The sequence below is a fragment of the Chrysemys picta genome, chromosome 1, assembly GCF_011386835.1.
Source record: "Chrysemys picta bellii isolate R12L10 chromosome 1, ASM1138683v2, whole genome shotgun sequence".
Lineage (NCBI taxonomy): Eukaryota > Metazoa > Chordata > Testudines > Emydidae > Chrysemys > Chrysemys picta.
Window position 1 is genome coordinate 8,446,869 of NC_088791.1, and position 18,252 is coordinate 8,465,120.

At 48.7% G+C, this 18,252-nt stretch overlaps 1 protein-coding gene across 2 annotated transcripts in view; it reads right to left on the reverse strand.

Annotated features, from left to right (window-relative positions):
- Positions 1 to 591: 591 nt before the first annotated feature.
- LOC101938635 (protein phosphatase 1 regulatory subunit 7-like) overlaps positions 592 to 18,252 on the reverse strand; it is a 42,998-nt gene continuing 25,337 nt past the window's right edge. For both annotated transcript variants that reach the window (XM_042843230.2, XM_065552787.1), the window contains one exon: positions 592 to 2,351. In XM_042843230.2, coding sequence (XP_042699164.2) covers positions 2,280 to 2,351 — 72 coding nt within the window. In that variant the 3' untranslated portion in view covers positions 592 to 2,279. The remainder of the gene's footprint in view (positions 2,352 to 18,252) is intronic.

The window sequence follows — 18,252 nt, forward strand, 5'->3', positions numbered from 1 at the left end:
GGAGCAGCTCTTTCGAGGAGGTTAGACGTCAGAAGGGCCTACGGGGCTATCAAGGCTGGTGCTTCTCGTCCGTTTTTGGTTCAGACCTAAATAACTGCCTTGCAACTTACTGTGTCCCACAGTCCTTTGCAACTGCAAAGGGCTAGGCGAATTGGGTTGGGGGGAAGAAACAGTGGGAGATTTTGGGTGCTGGAGAGAAAGCTGGCTATGCTGTGGGGAGGGGGGTATGGTGGGGTGGGCTAGAAGGGGCTGGAGCTGCTATGGGATGGGGCAGAGGTAGGACTCCTTTCTTCAGTTTTCAGGCACCTGCTGGAGCCCCATAACCAGAGTTTTTTGCTGTTGGTCGAGTCCATCTCCTGGCCAGTGCAGGATTGGTCTCTACAGTGCATGCTGCTATAGGCGTACAGTCCAGGAAATGGGGTAAGGGACTGGGAAACAGCAGATCTTTGGCACTGACCCCCCATGTGAGCTTGGCCAAGTCACATAACCTCTCTGCCCCTCAGTGTCCCCATATGTAAACAGGGATAATGATACTTAACTTCCTAGGTCTATGGATGAAAAGTACCATGAATGTGCACATTATTATTATTATTATTATTATTATTAACAGTACATCTCACTTGGTTAGAGAGAGAGGAGACAATACATTCCCCTAAAGAATTACAGATTCTACAAACAAATATAAGGAACAGAAGGAAAGATCTAATTGGCACCAACCACACCAATGGTCCCTTTAAGCTGGTTACAGAGTTTTGCTTTTTTAATTTATCGGAAATATGATTTAAAACTAGGGGCTATGTACACACTTATTTAATTTCACGCAAGAACTGCCTCCCTTGGCAAACAGCATTTGATCTCCAGGGTGAAACGGAGCGTGGCCACTGGTCAGCAGATCCCACTTCTGGTGCAGAGAGAAGGATTAGTTCTCAATTCCCACAGGCTGGTAGGCAGCATCTGTGTTTACCAAACCTGATGAACCCCACACAGAGCCCTTTTTGAGAGGCATTACAAACAAACAGTTCTAGACATTCACGTTCCATATTATTCATTATCTTTTTTAAAAAAACGATCATGTGAATTTTCTCCTTGAAGTGAAAGTAAATGTTTGCATTTAAGAAAATAGCGAATAATGGACATTGTGCAAAGACTCCAGAGCCCTGCTAAAGCACCTCGGTCCTCTCCTTCAACACCCCTATTCAGGAAACTTGTCTACACAGGGAAAACAACCAGTATAGTTATATCAGAATAAGTTTTGCTCAGTATTGTCACTTTAGGGCTTGTCTACACTACCCGCCGAATTGGCGGGCAGCGATCGATCCAGCGGGGGTCGATGTATCGCATCTCTGGTCTAGACGCGATAAATCGACCGCTGAACGCTCTCCCGTCGACTCCGGTACTCCACCAGGGCGAGAGGCGAAAGCAGAATCGACGGGAGAGCGTCAGCTGTCGACTTACCTCAGTGAAGACACCGCGGTAAGTAGATCTAAGTATGTTGACTTCAGCGACGCTATTCACGTAGCTGAAGTTGAGTATCATAGATCGACCCCGCGCGGTAGTGCAGACAAGCCCTTATTCTGCTATACCTATGCTAGTCAATTTCCCAGACAAGCCCTCTGTAGTCATGGAGAGAGAGGGGCAAATGCACAGTCAGGGATTAGAATGATTCTATGAAAGTGGGCAAAAGGCAGAGAACAAAGAGCAGGAAGAAGTGATCCATGCTCAGCATGGCAAAAGGTTAATGATGGCACACCCTGCAGCTCCTTTACCACTAGAAATAAGGCACAAGTTTTTAACAGCGAGGGCAACCACTGGTACGACTTACAAAGGGTTGTGGTGGATTCTCCATCATGTCAAGTCTTTAAATCAAGACGGGATGTCTTGGTAAGATATATGCCGCAGCTCAAGCGGAAGTGATGTGGTCTTGCTGCAGAAACTATTGGGTGAGGATCCAAGCCCGTGTTATGCAGGACGGCAGATCAGATGATCATAATGGTCCCTTCTGGTCTTCATATCTATGAATATCTGGAAGGGGGGCTGAGCAATGAGGTGATAAAGTCTGCAGCTGATGCAAAATGACTTAGGTTAGTCGGGACTGAAGAAGGCTGTGCGGAACTCCAGAGAGACCCAACCACGCGAGGTGAACAGGGCGCCAGAATGGCCTCCCACGCCTCTGTCATGGAATCCTTGCAGCAAAGCCACTCAGCTAGACCAGGGAGGAATGGGATCTCATCAATTTCTGCCTAACACTCGTCTTGATAGTTCAGGTATCAGAAATGGCATCAGATGTTGGCATCGTCAGGAGGTGGATGGAGTGGTGGGTTCGAAAGCAGCTGAACCGCAGCGTTAATCACCTATGGTAGGAAACAGACCACATGGATTTAGATTTAACACCCAGGAGGAAGGACGGTCTTGGGATTAAAGCATGCCTGACTAACCTAATTGCCTTCTATGAGGAGATAACTGGGTCTGTGGATGAGGGGAAAGCAGTGGATGTGTTATTCCTTGACTTTAGCAAAGCTTTAGATACCGTCTCCCACAGTATTCTTGCCAGCAAGTTCAAGAAGTATGGGCTGGATGAATGGACTATAAGGTGGATAGAAAGCTGGCTAGATCATCAGGCTCAACGGGTAGTGATCAACGGCTCCATGTCTAGTTGGCAGCCGGTTTCAAGTGGAGTGCCCCAGGGGTCGGTCCTGGGGCCGGTTTTGTTCAATATCTTCATTAATGATCTGGAGGATGGCGTGGACTGCACTCTCAGTATCCTTGGGCATTGTGTGCAATATTGCAAATCGTTCCACATGCTGCTGCTGTGTGCTTACACACACACACACACACACACACACACACACACACCAATTACATGAACATTGTATATGGGAGATACATTGTGGTTTCACCATCATATTAGAGCAAGATGACAAACAGTTTTCCCATCCAGAAAAGTTTGAGAGTTTGAAAAATCATCATCCCAAATCAGGACACACACACAAAATCAATTTGTGTCAACCAAAACATTTTGCTTCGACAATTTTGTCATGCAATGTAACTTTTTGAATTTTGACTTTCATTTTCTTATTTTAGTCTAATTAGCTTAAGTTTTGAAATGAAAAGTAATTTCAAACCAGAATTTTTTCCTTTCAAAAGAGTTGAAATGAAACATTTTGACAATTTCAAAACTTTGTATTATTATTATTTTCAAGTCAGGAGACTCATCGAAACTGACCCTGTTCTGCAAAGATTCAGTTTTGATGAATCAGAATTATTCCGCCACAAACGTTTCATGGAAACATCCCTAACCAGCGCTACATGCATGACAGGGAGTCAGGAAACCTCTATTCAGTGGGATAATCTCCCCGCTAATAAAATCAAGTGTAAAACCAGCTCTCCCCCCACCCCCTGAAGGTTTATTTACACTTTACAGACAGTGGAGGGGAGACAACAATTACAAATGAAAATGCCGAGGATTCCCTGGGTACTAGGAGGACGGATAACTGCATGTGTGTTGGTACTGATGGGATACTCCTTTCCTTTCACCATTATCCAGTACACTGCTGCCTCAAATGCCAAGCACATAGAACAAAACCTCTCACCGGGGGCTAAATAGCTCACAGCATGCCCTTCCACCAAGATCCCAATGGAATACTGGGACACCAACAGCATCCTGCTACAGAGCAGCAAGCTAGAGCAGAGGACCAGCAGTGAAGCGGTTAATATAGCATACTCTGAAAACGGTACCCTTCTTGTTGCCGTCCACACACAGGGCTTCCCCCACCGAGAAAAGCAGCAGAGACTGATTAAGACCATTTTGCCATCTCTGCTAAAAGCTGTTTTCTGGAGCTGCTTGCCTCTATGCGCTCATTTTATTCTTCCAGATCCTGTTCCACTCCAGGAAGGGATATGATTTGCAATTCGGTGCATAAGGGACCGTAGTAATTGCAGAACAGAGTGGCCCTTGCTTACGATTTCAGCAGCAATTTTGCCTGCTCTGGTTTTGTAACGGAATAAAGTTCCACGCTTGTCGCAGTTGATTTTCATCCACTTACAGCTGGTCACAACAGTGGGCAAATATTGCCTCTTCCTTCTTCTCTTTTTAATAAAGCAAAGAAGGAAAACAAAAGCAAGGAAATGCCATGCAGAAAACTGCATCATACCCACGCAAATCAAGGCGGACCATTTAGCCTTAACTCAACACATATATGCATATGCATTTCAGTACTGTCTTCTTTAAGTGTGCGCTCATATGTCTCTCAAATAATATAATGCAATGCAATATTAAATATGCATACATTGCATGTTGTAGTATTGTGTAATTCAGGGAAAGCCTAGGAGATTAAACATGTCAGCTGTATAACACCACACAAAAAAGGTCTTATGCTGTATATTATATATGCATTGTTGTCCAATGGAAAAAAGGCAAAGAAGTCACAACAGGTATATATTTCGCCCATTCCCATCCCCACAATGACTATACACACACACACTTTTCCCTTCATCCACCATGGAAAGGCAACCGTTTCTGGGGAGGCACACAGCATCTGTGAATGTCACAGTGCACGGTACCCAACAGTTTAGGACAGGAATGTAGAGAGGGGACTATAATTACCTAAACAGCTGCTTAGCCAGCACATTGCGGGCATTCGTAACTAATACTCCAGTTAGTTATTCTGTGTTTCACAAACACAGAAGGGATCTACGGTTGTGTCCTATTTTTATTCAAAAGAATTTTTTTCCCCCACTGAGTTTCAGGCCCAGAATAACCTTACCAACATCTCCTCCTAACTCGAACGGATGAGCTGCAGCTATAAATCAGGTGTATGAAAGTCACAGGGTCAGGTTAAGTACACAGCTGCATGCATCTTACGGAGGGTTAATGGATTTGTTCACCAGATGAGCCCTTTCTGAAATTCTTCCTTCTCATTATGAGGTTAATTAACATTTCAGAAACCCCTAGCTAGCTGAAGGAAGAGGAGAAGGAGAGAGAGTGAGAGAGAGCGAGAGAGGGGGCGAGGGATAGCTCAGTGGTTTGAGCATTGGCCTGCTAAACCCAGGGTTGTGAGTTCAATCCTTGAGGGGGCCACTTGGGGATCTGGGGCAAAAATCAGTACTTGGTCCTGCTAGTGAAGGCAGGGGGCTGGACTCGATGACCTTTCAAGGTCCCTTCCAGTTCTAGGAGATGGGATGGGATATCTCAAGCACAGAGAACAGAAAGCGGATCCCTTTTGACCAGGCCAGGCCTTGCTGTCTAGAAGCACAATGAGCTTTGTCTCTCACCTCCAAAGCCTGCAACTGCCTCTGTTCTTCACAGTGGGCTGGATTTGCAGAAGACCTGGGACTCCACACAGCCCCTTGCCTTCTGTTGGAGTTGCAGGCGCTCAGCACCTCTGAAAAAAATCAGTGTGTGGGAGGTATATAAAGATAGACTTGTTTGGGGTCTAAATGAGCTGTGACCACTCAAGAAAGATCTTGGAGTCATTGTGGAGAGTTCTCTGAAAACATCCACTCCATGTGCAGCGGCAGTCACAAAAGCGAACAGAATGTTGGGAATCATTAAGAAAGAGATAGATAATAAGACAGAAAATATCATATTGCCTCTATATAAATCCATGGTACGCCCACATCTTGAATACTGTGTGCCGATGTGGTCACCCCAGCTCAAAAAAGATATATTGGAATTGGAAAAGGTTCAGAAAAGGACAACAGAAATGATTAGGGGTATGGAACGGCTTCCATATGAGGAGAGATTATTAAGACTGGGACTTTTCAGGTTGGAAAAGAGCAGGGCCGGCTCCAGGGTTTTGGCCACCCCAAGCAGCTAAAAAAAAAAAAAAAAAAAAGCCGTGATCGCAATCGCGATCTGCGGCGGCAATTCAGCGGGAGGTCCTTCGCGCCGAGCCGGAGTGAGGGACCGTCCGCTGAATTGCCACCGAATAGCTGGACCTGCCACCCCTCTCCGGAGTGGCCGCCCCGAACACCTACTTGCCAAGTTGGTGCCTGGAGCCGGCCCTGGAAAAGAGACGACTGGGGGGGGGGGGGATATGATTGAGGTCTATAAAATCATGACTGGTGTGGAGAAAGTAAATAAAGAAGTGTTATTTACTCCTTCTCATAACACAAGAACTAGGGGTCACCAAGTGACATGAATAGGCAGCACGGTTTAAAACAAACAAAAGAAAGTATTTCTTCACATAACACATAGTCAACCTGTGGAATTCTTTGCCAGAAGATGTTGTGACGGCCAAGACTATAACAGGGTTCAAAAAAGAACTAGATACATTGATGGAGGATAGGTCCATCAATGGCTATTAGCCAGGATGGGTAGGGATGGTGTCCCTAGCCTCTGTTTGCCAGGAGCTGGGAATAGGCGACAGGGAATGGATCACTTGAGGATTACCTGTTCTGTTCATTCTCTCTGGGGCACCTGGCACTGGCCACTGTCAGAAGACCGGATACTAGGCTGGATGGACCTATGGTCTGACCCAGTATGGCCGTTCTTATGTTCTTGTGTGTCTGACATTGGTGGGCTGTGAAGTCCCCTCCAGACTTTCTCAACCATAGATCAGCTCATCTGGACCAATGCAGGCCTCAGAGATGCTGGCAGTAAAAGAAGTATAGTGGAGGGAGGGGGAGTCCCGAGATGCCAACTTAACTTTCAAGTTATTTCTGATTCTTATTTAGAAAATTCCCGCCCCCCTCCCCGATGATTCAGCACCTACCCACCAGGGAGACTGGTGCAAAGGCTAAACCCAAAAGCTCGTTCCCAAGCAATGGAGCAAGCATTGAACCTCTGCCCGTTGTTGCTTTGTGCAGGCCATCTGGCACCTGTAAAAAATTCAGCGGAAGGGGCATGCGTTCTATGGAGAAACTCGTTCCAAGAAGCGTAGAGCAGATTCCCTGGCTCCCTTGTCACAGGTCACCAGACCCCAGTGGATCTGAGGGAATATTTGGGTGGAAAACAAAAATACTCCGGAAGAGCAGGAAGTAAACTCCTGGCACTGTTGAGTCACTTATCAATAGACAACTGGCTTTTCCCCAACAGCAGAAGACCTGAGTCAAAGAGATAACTGTACCCTAACCCTACAGACAGGATGTCCACAAAGATCCCTCACAACACTCTACAATAAACACTTATAGGCAGATTTACAAAACTGACTAGGGCCAGATTTTCAAGGGATAAACACCCACAACCAGGACTAGGTTTTTAAGAAGAGCTCAGTCCCCAGTAGCTCCCACCATGACTCTGATGGCCAGATTTTCCAAAGAGCTCCATGCCCAAATTAAACTTCTAGCCCTCATTGGTTGCAAGAGAAAAAGCTAGAAAACACAACCCAAGTGCACCTTGAAGGTTCAAAAACAAGAAGGCAAATAAAAAGAACCCAAAAATCTATTTAAAAAATATGTTTTTTAAGATAATCTCATGATGTTTGGGGGCCAGACTCATGACTATTAAATGCTTGGGGTTGGCATTATTGGGTACTAGCCTCTATAGCAGAAGTCTTGCTGCCCAAATGGTAAACCTGACCAAGTGTGGTTAATAAGATCTTCCATATAAATATGGAAGACAGCATGGGAGGTGAACAACAGAGAATGGGATCGAATGTGACAGGAGGAATCAGAGGATGGAAGACGCCGATTTTCAAAGAAAGAATAGTGAAAAATAAGAACAGGAGAGAGAAACCAGCTCACGGAAATGAGAAAACGGACAGAGAGGGAGGGATGAGTCAGTGCATGGAGGGAGAGAAAAAAATAGAAGAAGGGAATTGGCAGGAGGCAGCACCCATAACTTCTGGGTTAGCTCAGGGAGTCAGACTTGATCCATTTTATCAGTTAGAGTCTGAGGAGAAGAAACGAGACTCATTCAAGACCAGAGAAATCAGTCAGTTGAAGAGAGACAGGGAAGCTGTTCCAGATGGTGAAGAGTTCTGCGGCCCATTGCAGAGAGAGATGGGGAGAAGGTAAGTGTCACCATGGTGCCATGAACACATCTGTCTGGAAAATCATCTCACTCAGCCTTTGTAAAGGTAAACATTTAACGGTTAGCATGCCAGTGAGAATCACCATGTTGCAGCTTATCATGATCTAACTTTGAGGTGGGATGGAAGGGGACACGCCAATAAAAACGCTCGTATCAATCTGCCTAATGGGAACTACCCTGACTGTGTACAACTCAGAATGTGTCTATACGGACCCTGACCCAGCAATCCTAACTAACCCAAGCCGACCCACTGGCTCCTGTGCTGAGCTCAGCATGGCTGGGGGTAGGGGCTGGACCTTCAACTGGAGTCAACTGCACCTAGTGAATATAGTTCAGCCATAGCTCGTGGAGCAGGGCCGACTCTCTCATTTTTGCCGTCCCAAGCAAAAAAAAAAAAACCCACTCGGACTGTGCCACCCCAAGAATGGTCAGAATGCCGCCCTTTAGCATGTGCCATCCCAGGCACGTGCTTCCTCTGCTGGTGCCTGGAGCCGGCCCTGTCGTGGGGTTATGTACCCGCAGCACAAACAGCTTTTCAACGCCCGAGGCTCATGGGGCGATGAGATGTAACCAGCCAAGGAGAGAGAGAGAGAGAGAGAGAAACCTGCATTACCAAAATCCCTCATCTGTCAGCACTCAAGCTAAATGAGTAAGCCAAGGCCTCACTCATCAGTGCTAATGGAGGGGAGCCCAGAATGGCCATGCTGGAGGCAGCGCTGCAGCCAAAACCAGTGAGAGAGGGACCTCATACCCACTTGCACGCCGGGGGTGGGGTGGAGAGCCCAGTTAACCACTCACTTGCCTCCTGTCTCCGCTCTCAGCCTGGGCACTGAGGGTTGCCTGACCCTGCTCTTTCACTACCCGTGCTGCAGCTCCTGTTGTCCATCGCTGGATGGGCACACGGCAAGGGCAGGGTTGGACTCTAGCCTCTACCCAAGCAGCTGCCAGCAGCCCTCTGTGATCTCAGGTGCTTCCCAGGCCTTACGGCTGCAGGTGACACGGGGTTCCACTATTGGCCCAGTTGGGACTGCTGTCACTCCCAAGGACCACACCCTTCCTAGCTCCAGGTGAGAATCAGAGATGCTTTTCTGACCCTGAGACCGCACTGAACAGAAGTTAAAGGAAAGGGTCGCTCAGTGCATGGGCAGCTCCAGCGGTGAGTAGGACAGATGAGACGCACGATGGCGGACAATCAGCTCCACCGACACTTAACTGTTCTACCTTAACTACTTACCTGACCCTCTTCACGGCAGAGCCCGAGCCCATCACAATCGTTAATGGGTATAGCCTCACAGCACCCATGCGAGGTTAGGGCCGGGCTGTTGTCCCTCTCCCCATATGGTGAGCTAGAACCCGAGCGGTCAGTGACTTGCCCAAGGCCAGATAGGACGCCACTGGTGGAGCAAGGACTTGAACCCAGATCTCTTAATTCTGAGGCTCTGCCCTAACCACTGGACCATCCTTCCTCTCCAGGCTCCCTCCCACGGGGCTAGGGAAGCACTCCGCCCTGGAACTCCAGGGAGCTCTTTCAAGGAGCACAACGGTCGCAGCTGCTCAGCGCCTGTGGCTAAATTTTTTTTTTTTTTTTTAAAGAAGGCATGTATTGGTTTGACAAGTCCCAGCCCAGGGCTTCCCATTCACAAAGCTCGAACCGTATATCAACACCTTCCCCCCGGAGCTGCAGGTGCTGCCCAGACTTGACGAGACAACCCTTCTGTCCATACGTGTCACACGCGGGAGAGAGAGATTACAGCTTCCAAGTCAGCTTACGAGAGGGGGATCATACGGGAAGCTCCTGGCCTTCCCGCCCCATGTTGCTCAGAAAGCACGTGTCTTTCCTTCTCGCTGTCAAACTGCACATTATAGGAGCGCCCACATCCCCTTCTGCCAGTCTCCCGGACCTAGATGGCGGGCAAGAGTGAGGGGACAGCAGGTACCAGTTACCGAATCTACTTGGAGAGCCCAGAATGGATTGAAGGGCAGACGAAGGCCGGGCCTTTAACCCTGGGAACTGCACTGTTTTGCAATGGAGATTTAACTCGGTCTGACGTGAACAGGGTCTAGAACACACAGCAGAGATGAAGGGATCAGGCCCACACAGCAGCAGACATGGCTGTGGGATTTACACTTCTCGTTACCTGCTTCCATAGATCCTGCTCTAGCTACAGATATTTGATCAAGGGGCCATGTTCTTTGGCCCAGCCAGTCTAGAGTCAGAGGGCAAAGGAGACTTTAAGCCATCTTTGCACCACCCCGAGCCTGGGACACACGTTGCCTGACCAGCTTGCCGCTAGGTTAGGAATAGAGGTGGGCTCCAAGCCAAGTTCAGAGCTGGATCAGGATTCAGATTTCCCCCAACATTCGTGAACAGTTGGGTCTGGGGTTCCAGCTGGGCCCCATTTCTAGCTTGGAGTGAAGTTGTTGGGTTCACATCCTCCACTGGCGTAAACAGGTGCATCTCCATTGGTGTCAATGGACCTTCGCTGAGTTTTACCAGCTGTGGATCTGACTCATGGTAGTTGAAAGCCTCTCTGAGCAACTCATCCCTGACCTGTTTCCTCAGCTCATCCTCTAGGTCATTCAGTGACTCCATAAACTCCTCCATTCCCCTGCCACAATTCACGGTTTGCTGGGGGCTCCAACCCCCTTTTAAAAACCCCACGCGGCCCCTTGCTGCACGGGCCATTTGAAATCCGCACCAGCCCAGCCATACTGCCATACACGGCCGCCTTTCCGTCCGTCCCCGACAGGGCTGTGTCACGCACTCAGCAAGCTAAGATCATGGCCACTAGCTGAGACAGGAAAGCCTCAAGCATGCGGTTCAGCATTTTAATATCCCCCAAGTTGTTCGGAGCAAATGATCCCAAACAGCCACTTCATGTCTGTGCCAGGTAATAAATTAGTCGGAGACATTTACAGCAGTTAGGGCTGGAGACAGTACTTAGCACATACATTCTTCCCAGCACCCCTCCCTCCACAAGATTCTGCTGTTAAAAGCATAGCTCTGGGGATTGGCTAATGGGCTGTGGAGAATTTCACCTCTAGGCATCAGCTCCTCTCTAGACGGGGGCTACCAGCGACTGAAACCCATTAGCATCCGATAGCCATTTGATGACTTGTGGGGCTCACCAAATTGCCCGCATCACAAAACCACCACCTGCTCGTAGCTGCTGCCCAGGACTGAATGGTCAACCTGAGAGGAAGTCCCTCAAGATCTACTTTGAACCACACTGCTTCAGGACCGAGCACCTTCAGTGGAAATAGGTCAGGGATGAGGACTAGCCCGCCCAGCCTCCAGGCAGACTGCGGAAGGACCACTTGATAGTCCTACTGCAGGCCTGCTTTTAAGCTCGGCAGCTTGTTGCAGGCAATCACTCTTGCTCCAGCCCTGCTCCTGACTCCGGCTCCAACCCTTGGCTCTGGTTCCCGGCTCCTACCCTGGGCTCTAGTTTCTGGTGCCCTCAGCCCTGTTCTAACGCTGAGCTAGACTGCCTGACGCACGGGCAGGGGCGAAGGGGTGGAAGCTGGCCCTGCTGCTGTTCATGCGGTGGATATACAGAGGCTCCAAGGCTTTCAATCTGGTGCCTTTCACCAGTATTAAAGGCTTGACCCAAAGCCAAAGGACGCATCAAGTGACTTCAGATTAACACAACAACCTCCTCCTCCTCCTCCTCCCCCTCCCGCCAATGGAAGGAGGTTTCCATTCAGAAACTGCAGGTCCCGGGACTGACACCAGAAAGAAAGTGCTTCTGCAGGAGACAGGAAGGGAGCTTCCAGCAGTGAAATCAGCAGGGGGCCTCATTATCCCTTTGAACCCATCTCCAGGACAGATTTAATCTGCCCTTGACTTCTTGGCTTGCATCTCCTTTTGGATTTACATCCCCACCACAGCAGCTTACCCTCAGGGCCATGCTGAGGCAACGCAACGGTGTATAGAAACCCCACACTAGCACGGAAGGGGTTAAAGAGCTGCTCTGGGCTGGAGTGGCCCTGTCATACCGCCTCACGCCTCACGCCTGAGCTACCCCCTCCCTGCACACAGACCCAGCTACCCCCTCCCTGCACCCTGAACTACCCTCTCCCTGCACACAGACCAGCTATCCCCTCCCTGCACCCTGAGCTACCCCTTCCCTGCACCCTGAGCTACCCCCCGCCCACACACAGACCAGCTACCCCCTCCCTGCACCCTGAGCTACCCCCTGCCCACACACAGACCCAGCTACCCCCCGCCTGCACCCTGAGCTGTTTTCAAACTTTTTGAGCTGAGCCCCCCACCTTTGAGTTATAATTTTTGGTTACCCCCCCCCACAACCCAAACAGGCTGGGTGGCCTGCTGAGTCGGGTGAAGGTGGCGCTCCCTCCCTGGACCCCACCATGCGGAGGTGGCTCAAGCCCTCCCGGCCCCTGCCCCCCCCCCCAAAATAGAAGTCAAATTACACCTATGGCCAAGGCGCCTGCCCCGAGGCCTCCCTCCACCCCCCGCTGGGCCCTGGAGTTTTTATAGCATGTCAAAGGGAGCCTCAGAGAGCAAAAGGTTGAGAACCCCTGTGCTAGAACATAGCCTGGGCCAATTTCCTCCTTGGTGTATCTACATTAAATTAGACGGGATGAACTTAGCTCACCAATTCCCAAACCATGCTGACAGCCTCCATCTCTGTCACAGGTGACACCCGTCTATTTAACCCTATTTCTCTTCTTTATACTCCTGCTTCAAATACACTTTTATTCGCATGCACCGGATCCATCAGTTCCCCAAGCTAAAGGAAAATCTCCTATAGCCATCTTATTGCAGTAAATAAAAGAGTTACTTTTACAGATGTGCTCATCACAGGACACGCCTTCGGGGATTGATTCTCCACTGCCATGTGCATAGGTCACTTACACGTGTAAAAAATTAGTGCAAAGTGGGTGGAAACTGCTACCCAACCAGAATGATTGCGTTTTACACCCTCGTTGCACAGGGTAGGTGACCCAGCAAGGACCAAAGCAGAATGTGGAGCTTCCAAGCCAGTAAAAGCTCGAGGAACTTAAAAACACAAGTTCCTGCATCTGAAGAAGTGGGGTTTTTTACCCATGAAAGCTTATGCCCAAATAAATCTGTTAGTCTTTAAGGTGCCACTGGACTCCTTGTTGTTTTTAAAAACACAAAAATGAGCTGTCCAGGCCTTTAAACTGCCACGACAAGAACGGGCCCTGTGGCTGACAGAATCAGAGGAGCCAAGAGAAAAAGGGCCATGTGCTCTGAATGATCTTCAGGTGAACCTGCCAGAACAGCATCGATCATCAACAGGGGCCGACTTGGAGTACGTTTCCCCTGCCGTTGCCTGCGCGGTGGATAAGCAGAGGACTTTAGTCTCCTGAGCTGCAAAACTGGCTCCCTTTCGCTCCTGTATCAGGACAAAGTTCCACCAGACCACGTCTGCCAAATGCCTCAATCCCTTCAGGGTATGAGGTGCTGTCTGGGGTTCCCTGCCCAGTGTCCCACCACTGGTTCCCTCTTTTCCACCTCTGGACCCCTTTCCTCCCCTTTTCTTTGTCCCTTTCTGTTGACCTCTGGTTCCTGAAGACCTTTCTCCTGGGCTCAAGGAGTAGGCCATTCTCTTAGGTCTGGTGGTACCCGACTCCCCAACCAGAGTCTGGCCTGTTTTCACTCCCTTATCCAAGCAGAGTTCCACTAGACAGCATCCTCTGATTCCCTAGACTCCTCAGGGCAGTGGGCGTCACCTGGGGTTCACTAATCAGTGTCCCCCACTGGCAATTTTGGTTGCTTGTTTGATCCTGACTCAGCCCTTTTGACTCCAGTCCTTCTCTGCTGATCCCTCCCCCCTAGCTGAGGGATGGGGCCCTTTGGCTTTCTTGAGCAGGGCTTCAAGGGCCTGGCCCATTCCCTTCTCCTGCAGTTAAACAGACCAGCCCCTTTCACCAAAGCTAAAGCCACTTGGAACATTTTTCTCTTAAATGCAACCAAGTGGAAGGCCCATGGGCCCATGCAGGAGAGAAAAAATGCTTTGAGATAATAAAAAAGACCTCAACAAAGAGCAAGGCCACTAAAGAAATGAGATTAAACCAGATCAGAAAGAACGCAGACCTCCCCCACGCCAACCCATTTCAAACCCCTCAGGATAATGCAGAACACATTTCATTTAGGCTGGCTGACTGGCTTCAAGGAGCTATAGGGAAATCTCTCTGCTATGATCTATCACAAGGCTAGCGGGACACGACAGCATGATGGGACTGGGAAGTTGGGCTGGAATTGCATCGTGCCCCCGTCACACATCAATTACAGGCACCGTTTGACAACTACAGCAGCGGCATTCGAGGAGAGGCCACGTGGCAGATGTTAGGTGATTTGAAACGGAGCAATGAAATGTAACAAGGCCAATGATGATCCCAAGACCAAATGGTAACAATTAGAGAGGATGCGTTAAACGAGTGGGTGGAAATAATTATCTGCTTAGTTTAGGGGAAAATGGGACCCACAGTAACCAAACTAGATACAAACTGTGGACCCAATCCTGCAAGACGCTTAGCAACACCAGTTCATTCAGCCACAAAGCACCGTGGGTTTTGAAAATAACAAGGGCAGAATTCACAGATCAGAAGAGAGGGAGGATATGAAGTTATTTAGACAGGGGACTGATCAACACCTCATGACCTGTGCGGTAGGAAATTGCTTCCGTTGCAAGGGGATACAAGACGTTCATTTAATACACACACACCTTTGGAAATGACAGCGGAACGTCTCTTGATTCAAGCAATCTGGTAAACCAGCTTAATCAGTGTTGGAACAGTGCCAGCACCCACCGGGGCTGGATTCCAGAAAATTCAAGCAAAAGCCCCAAGGGCCCAGCCTTCCACAGCAGGCGCTCAGACCAGAAGACCAGAGTCCTGGTATCTGTCATGACCAGAAATCAGACTGAATGAAAGATACCTGGTCATTTAAAGGGACGTCATTAGGTTATAATTAGTTACATTATAGGCAACGCTGCCAGCAATCTCTATAGTTATAGCTGTCCAACACTCTAGGCTACAAGTTCCTGGTTTAGGTCTCCTAGAACTTTGCTAAACGTTAACGGTTAGGGCAAACATTTTCTATGTTGGGTTTTTGCCGCCAGCTGAAATTCAGCACAAATGTTTCAGACATTTCTGAGAACAGGGTTAGAAAAGAAAAAAAAAAACCCACAACAGATTTTCCCCTCAATGAGGTTGACCCCCTTGCCCCACACGTTGCCCCGCCCTTTGTGGCAGGAGCCCCGAGCCTTGTCGCCTCCCACCTCCCATGGCCGGAGAAACCCTGGGCAGCCGGAACCCCGAACCAGCCCCACTCCCCTGCACCAGAGAGCCCCGGGCCGGCCGGCCCGAGCAGCCCCAGCCCAGCGTCCTGTGGCAGAGTCTTCCCTGGCCTATTATACCCGCCAGGCCCATAGTCTGAGGCACCAAAAAGTCCTTCACTCACTCAGTGCACATCTCAGAAGATGCAACTGAGGGATTCAGTTCGGCTGAATACAATCCCCCAAACTGGCCAGGCCACTGGAATTAACATCCTGCTCTTATAAACAAAAAATGCCATGGGATCTTTAATGACCATAGACTTATGTCTCAATCAGACGACAGCAACCCCAGCCCACTAACACCTGGCGGGGACGGATGCTGGTTGAACCCTGGCTGAGAGAAAGAGCACCTCCTAGTGAATCACCACTTCCTGCAGCCCGTAGCAGCTCCTTGGAGCTTCCCTGCCAAGCACTGACCAGGCCCAGCCCAGTTTGGGAGCTGTGACAGGGAAACCGTACAAAGCTGCGTGGCTTCAGGTGACTGAGCGCAAGTCTCAACTCACTAGGTTCTTCAGAGATGTGACCCTTATGCCCTAGAGGTTAACGAGGGATTTCCTTTTAATAGTTTTGCAAAAGGCAGGGGGCTACCTGTGTGCCCTGGGAAGTTTCTCCTGTCTTAGCTGGGATTGCTTGCATAAGGGCTACTTGCAGAAATAAAGGATCTTACCGGATCGGGCCCTGACGTTTTGCACCCGTTTTTGTTCAACTGCCCAAAAGCTAGTGAGGTTAAATAGCGACATGACGTGTATTTGCATTGCAGTTGTGGATTAGGGCTCTGCTGTGTTGGGTGCTGCACTAACACAGAATCAAAGGATGGCCCTGCCCCAGAGAGCTCACAACCCGTGTAAAACTTGAACTGCAGAGGGCTTTGTCGTGCAATAAATCCCAAGAGCGGGCCCGATCCCCCGCCACCTTGCACAGCCATTTCCACATGGGCTGAGTGAGTGCAGCGGGGGTGCGAGATGGTACCAAGAACATCCACAGTTATCATAATTCGTGATTACAGATATTTTGAAGAAGGGAGGTTAAAGCTCATACTACAGGATTTAAGCCCATTTCTAACTATTAGAGATAAGGATGAGACCTAGTGCGGGGGTTGGGGGGCATATTATCCCACAGTTGTGCACTGAAGGGTTCTTGTACCTTCCTCGGAAGAAACTGGTACTGGCCACTGTGCCAAACAGGACACTGGACAGGAGGAACCTCAGGTCTGCTCCAGTCCAGCAATTCCTCTACCATTCCAAGAATATAGAATGGGGTGGCTGGCTTCCTACAGAGAGCTCTTATGAAGACCAAAACAATCCCAGGTGAAACTGGACTCAGGAATCGAAGCAAAAAACTTTCAGAGAACCTGGGGTCAGTTTTGAATTTGTTCTAAATGCCAGCAAATGTCACATGATTTCATATTTCACAATGAACATTTTGCACAGCTCACGGCTGTTATCCTTCTTGAAAATATGTAATAAACCAAAATGAATCGGAAAGAAGAAAAGAACGCACAAACACAGGAAAGAATGGACAAATTAACAAACTACAAATGGGCCTGAGTTACAAAATTTGGATCCAGGTCTGAGCTTGTCCAATGTTTGGGGCATTTTGATCCAGGTATTTGAGTCAGGCCCATCTCAAAATCATCATCATAGTCTCCTCACTCTTGCCTTTTCCAAAATACTTGACTAAAAGAAGTGAGATTTATCAAACACAACATCATCTCCAACAGTTCACAGCATAAATCCACATGACGCAGAGATAACAAGGCATAAAACAATCTTATGCTTTCTCTCGCTGTAATATTTTTTTTTTTTTGCTTTGCTCTGAATCAAAATTAGAACCAGACTCTCCTGGTTCTGCAATCTATCATCCAAGGGACTGTCTTCAGAGCGCCTTGTCTTTGGCATCTCAAACATTTCTATCACACATCTACTTCCCTTCCCACTGTCCTTGACAACAGGAAGAAGCAAAACGACAGGCAAGGATCTATAAATTTGTCAGCCCGCGCAACTGTAACGTATTTCAGAATTATTCTTCTTCTGAAGTCCCTCCAAACACTGGGACAGAGCTTAAAAGGAGAAGAAGATAAAAATACCAAACCCTTCTGGATGACATATTGAAAATCCTGCAAATTCCACGAAGACTAAGATATCAGAGAAGCAAGCCTGCTGAGCTTCCTTCTGCAAGAGAGGCAGTTGTTGACAGGGAGTTATTGAGTGCAGAGAAGGCAGATGTTGCCAGTAAAGTATCAAGAAAGAGGCCATCACTAGAGCTGGGAGAACTACTGGCATGAGTCGCTGATAATTCTATATGCCCCTTCATGCAGTGACATGTCTGTTGCCTTCTCCAATGTTTGGAGGCAGCTAACTAATGCATGGGTATTTCCGACCACTGGATTCTGTTCTCTTTGGTGATTGCACTAAGAACATTAGGCCCCAGCAGAAGAACCTGTGTCGCAGGAAAGGACACAACTGAGGACAAGTCTACACTACAGCCCTACAGCGGCAAGTCGTGTGAAGATGCCCTAACGCCCCTACTCTACTTGCGCTACATTGATGACATCTTCATCATCTGGACCCATGGGAAGGAGGCTCTTGAGGAATTCCACCAGGATTTCAACAATTTCCACCCCACCATCAACCTCAGCCTGGACCAGTCCACACAAGAGATCCACTTCCTGGACACTAGAGTGCAAATAAGTGATGGTCACATAAACACCACCCTATACCAGAAACCTACTGACCGCTATACTTACCTACATGCCTCCAGCTTCCATCCAGACCACATCACATGATCCATTGTCTACAGCCAAGCTCTAAGATACAACCGCATTTGCTCCGATCCCTCAGAGAGAGACAAACACCTACAGGATCTCTATCAAGCATTCTTAAAATTACAATACCCACCTGGTGAAGTGAAGAAACAGATTGACAGAGCCAGAAGGGTACCCAGAAGTCA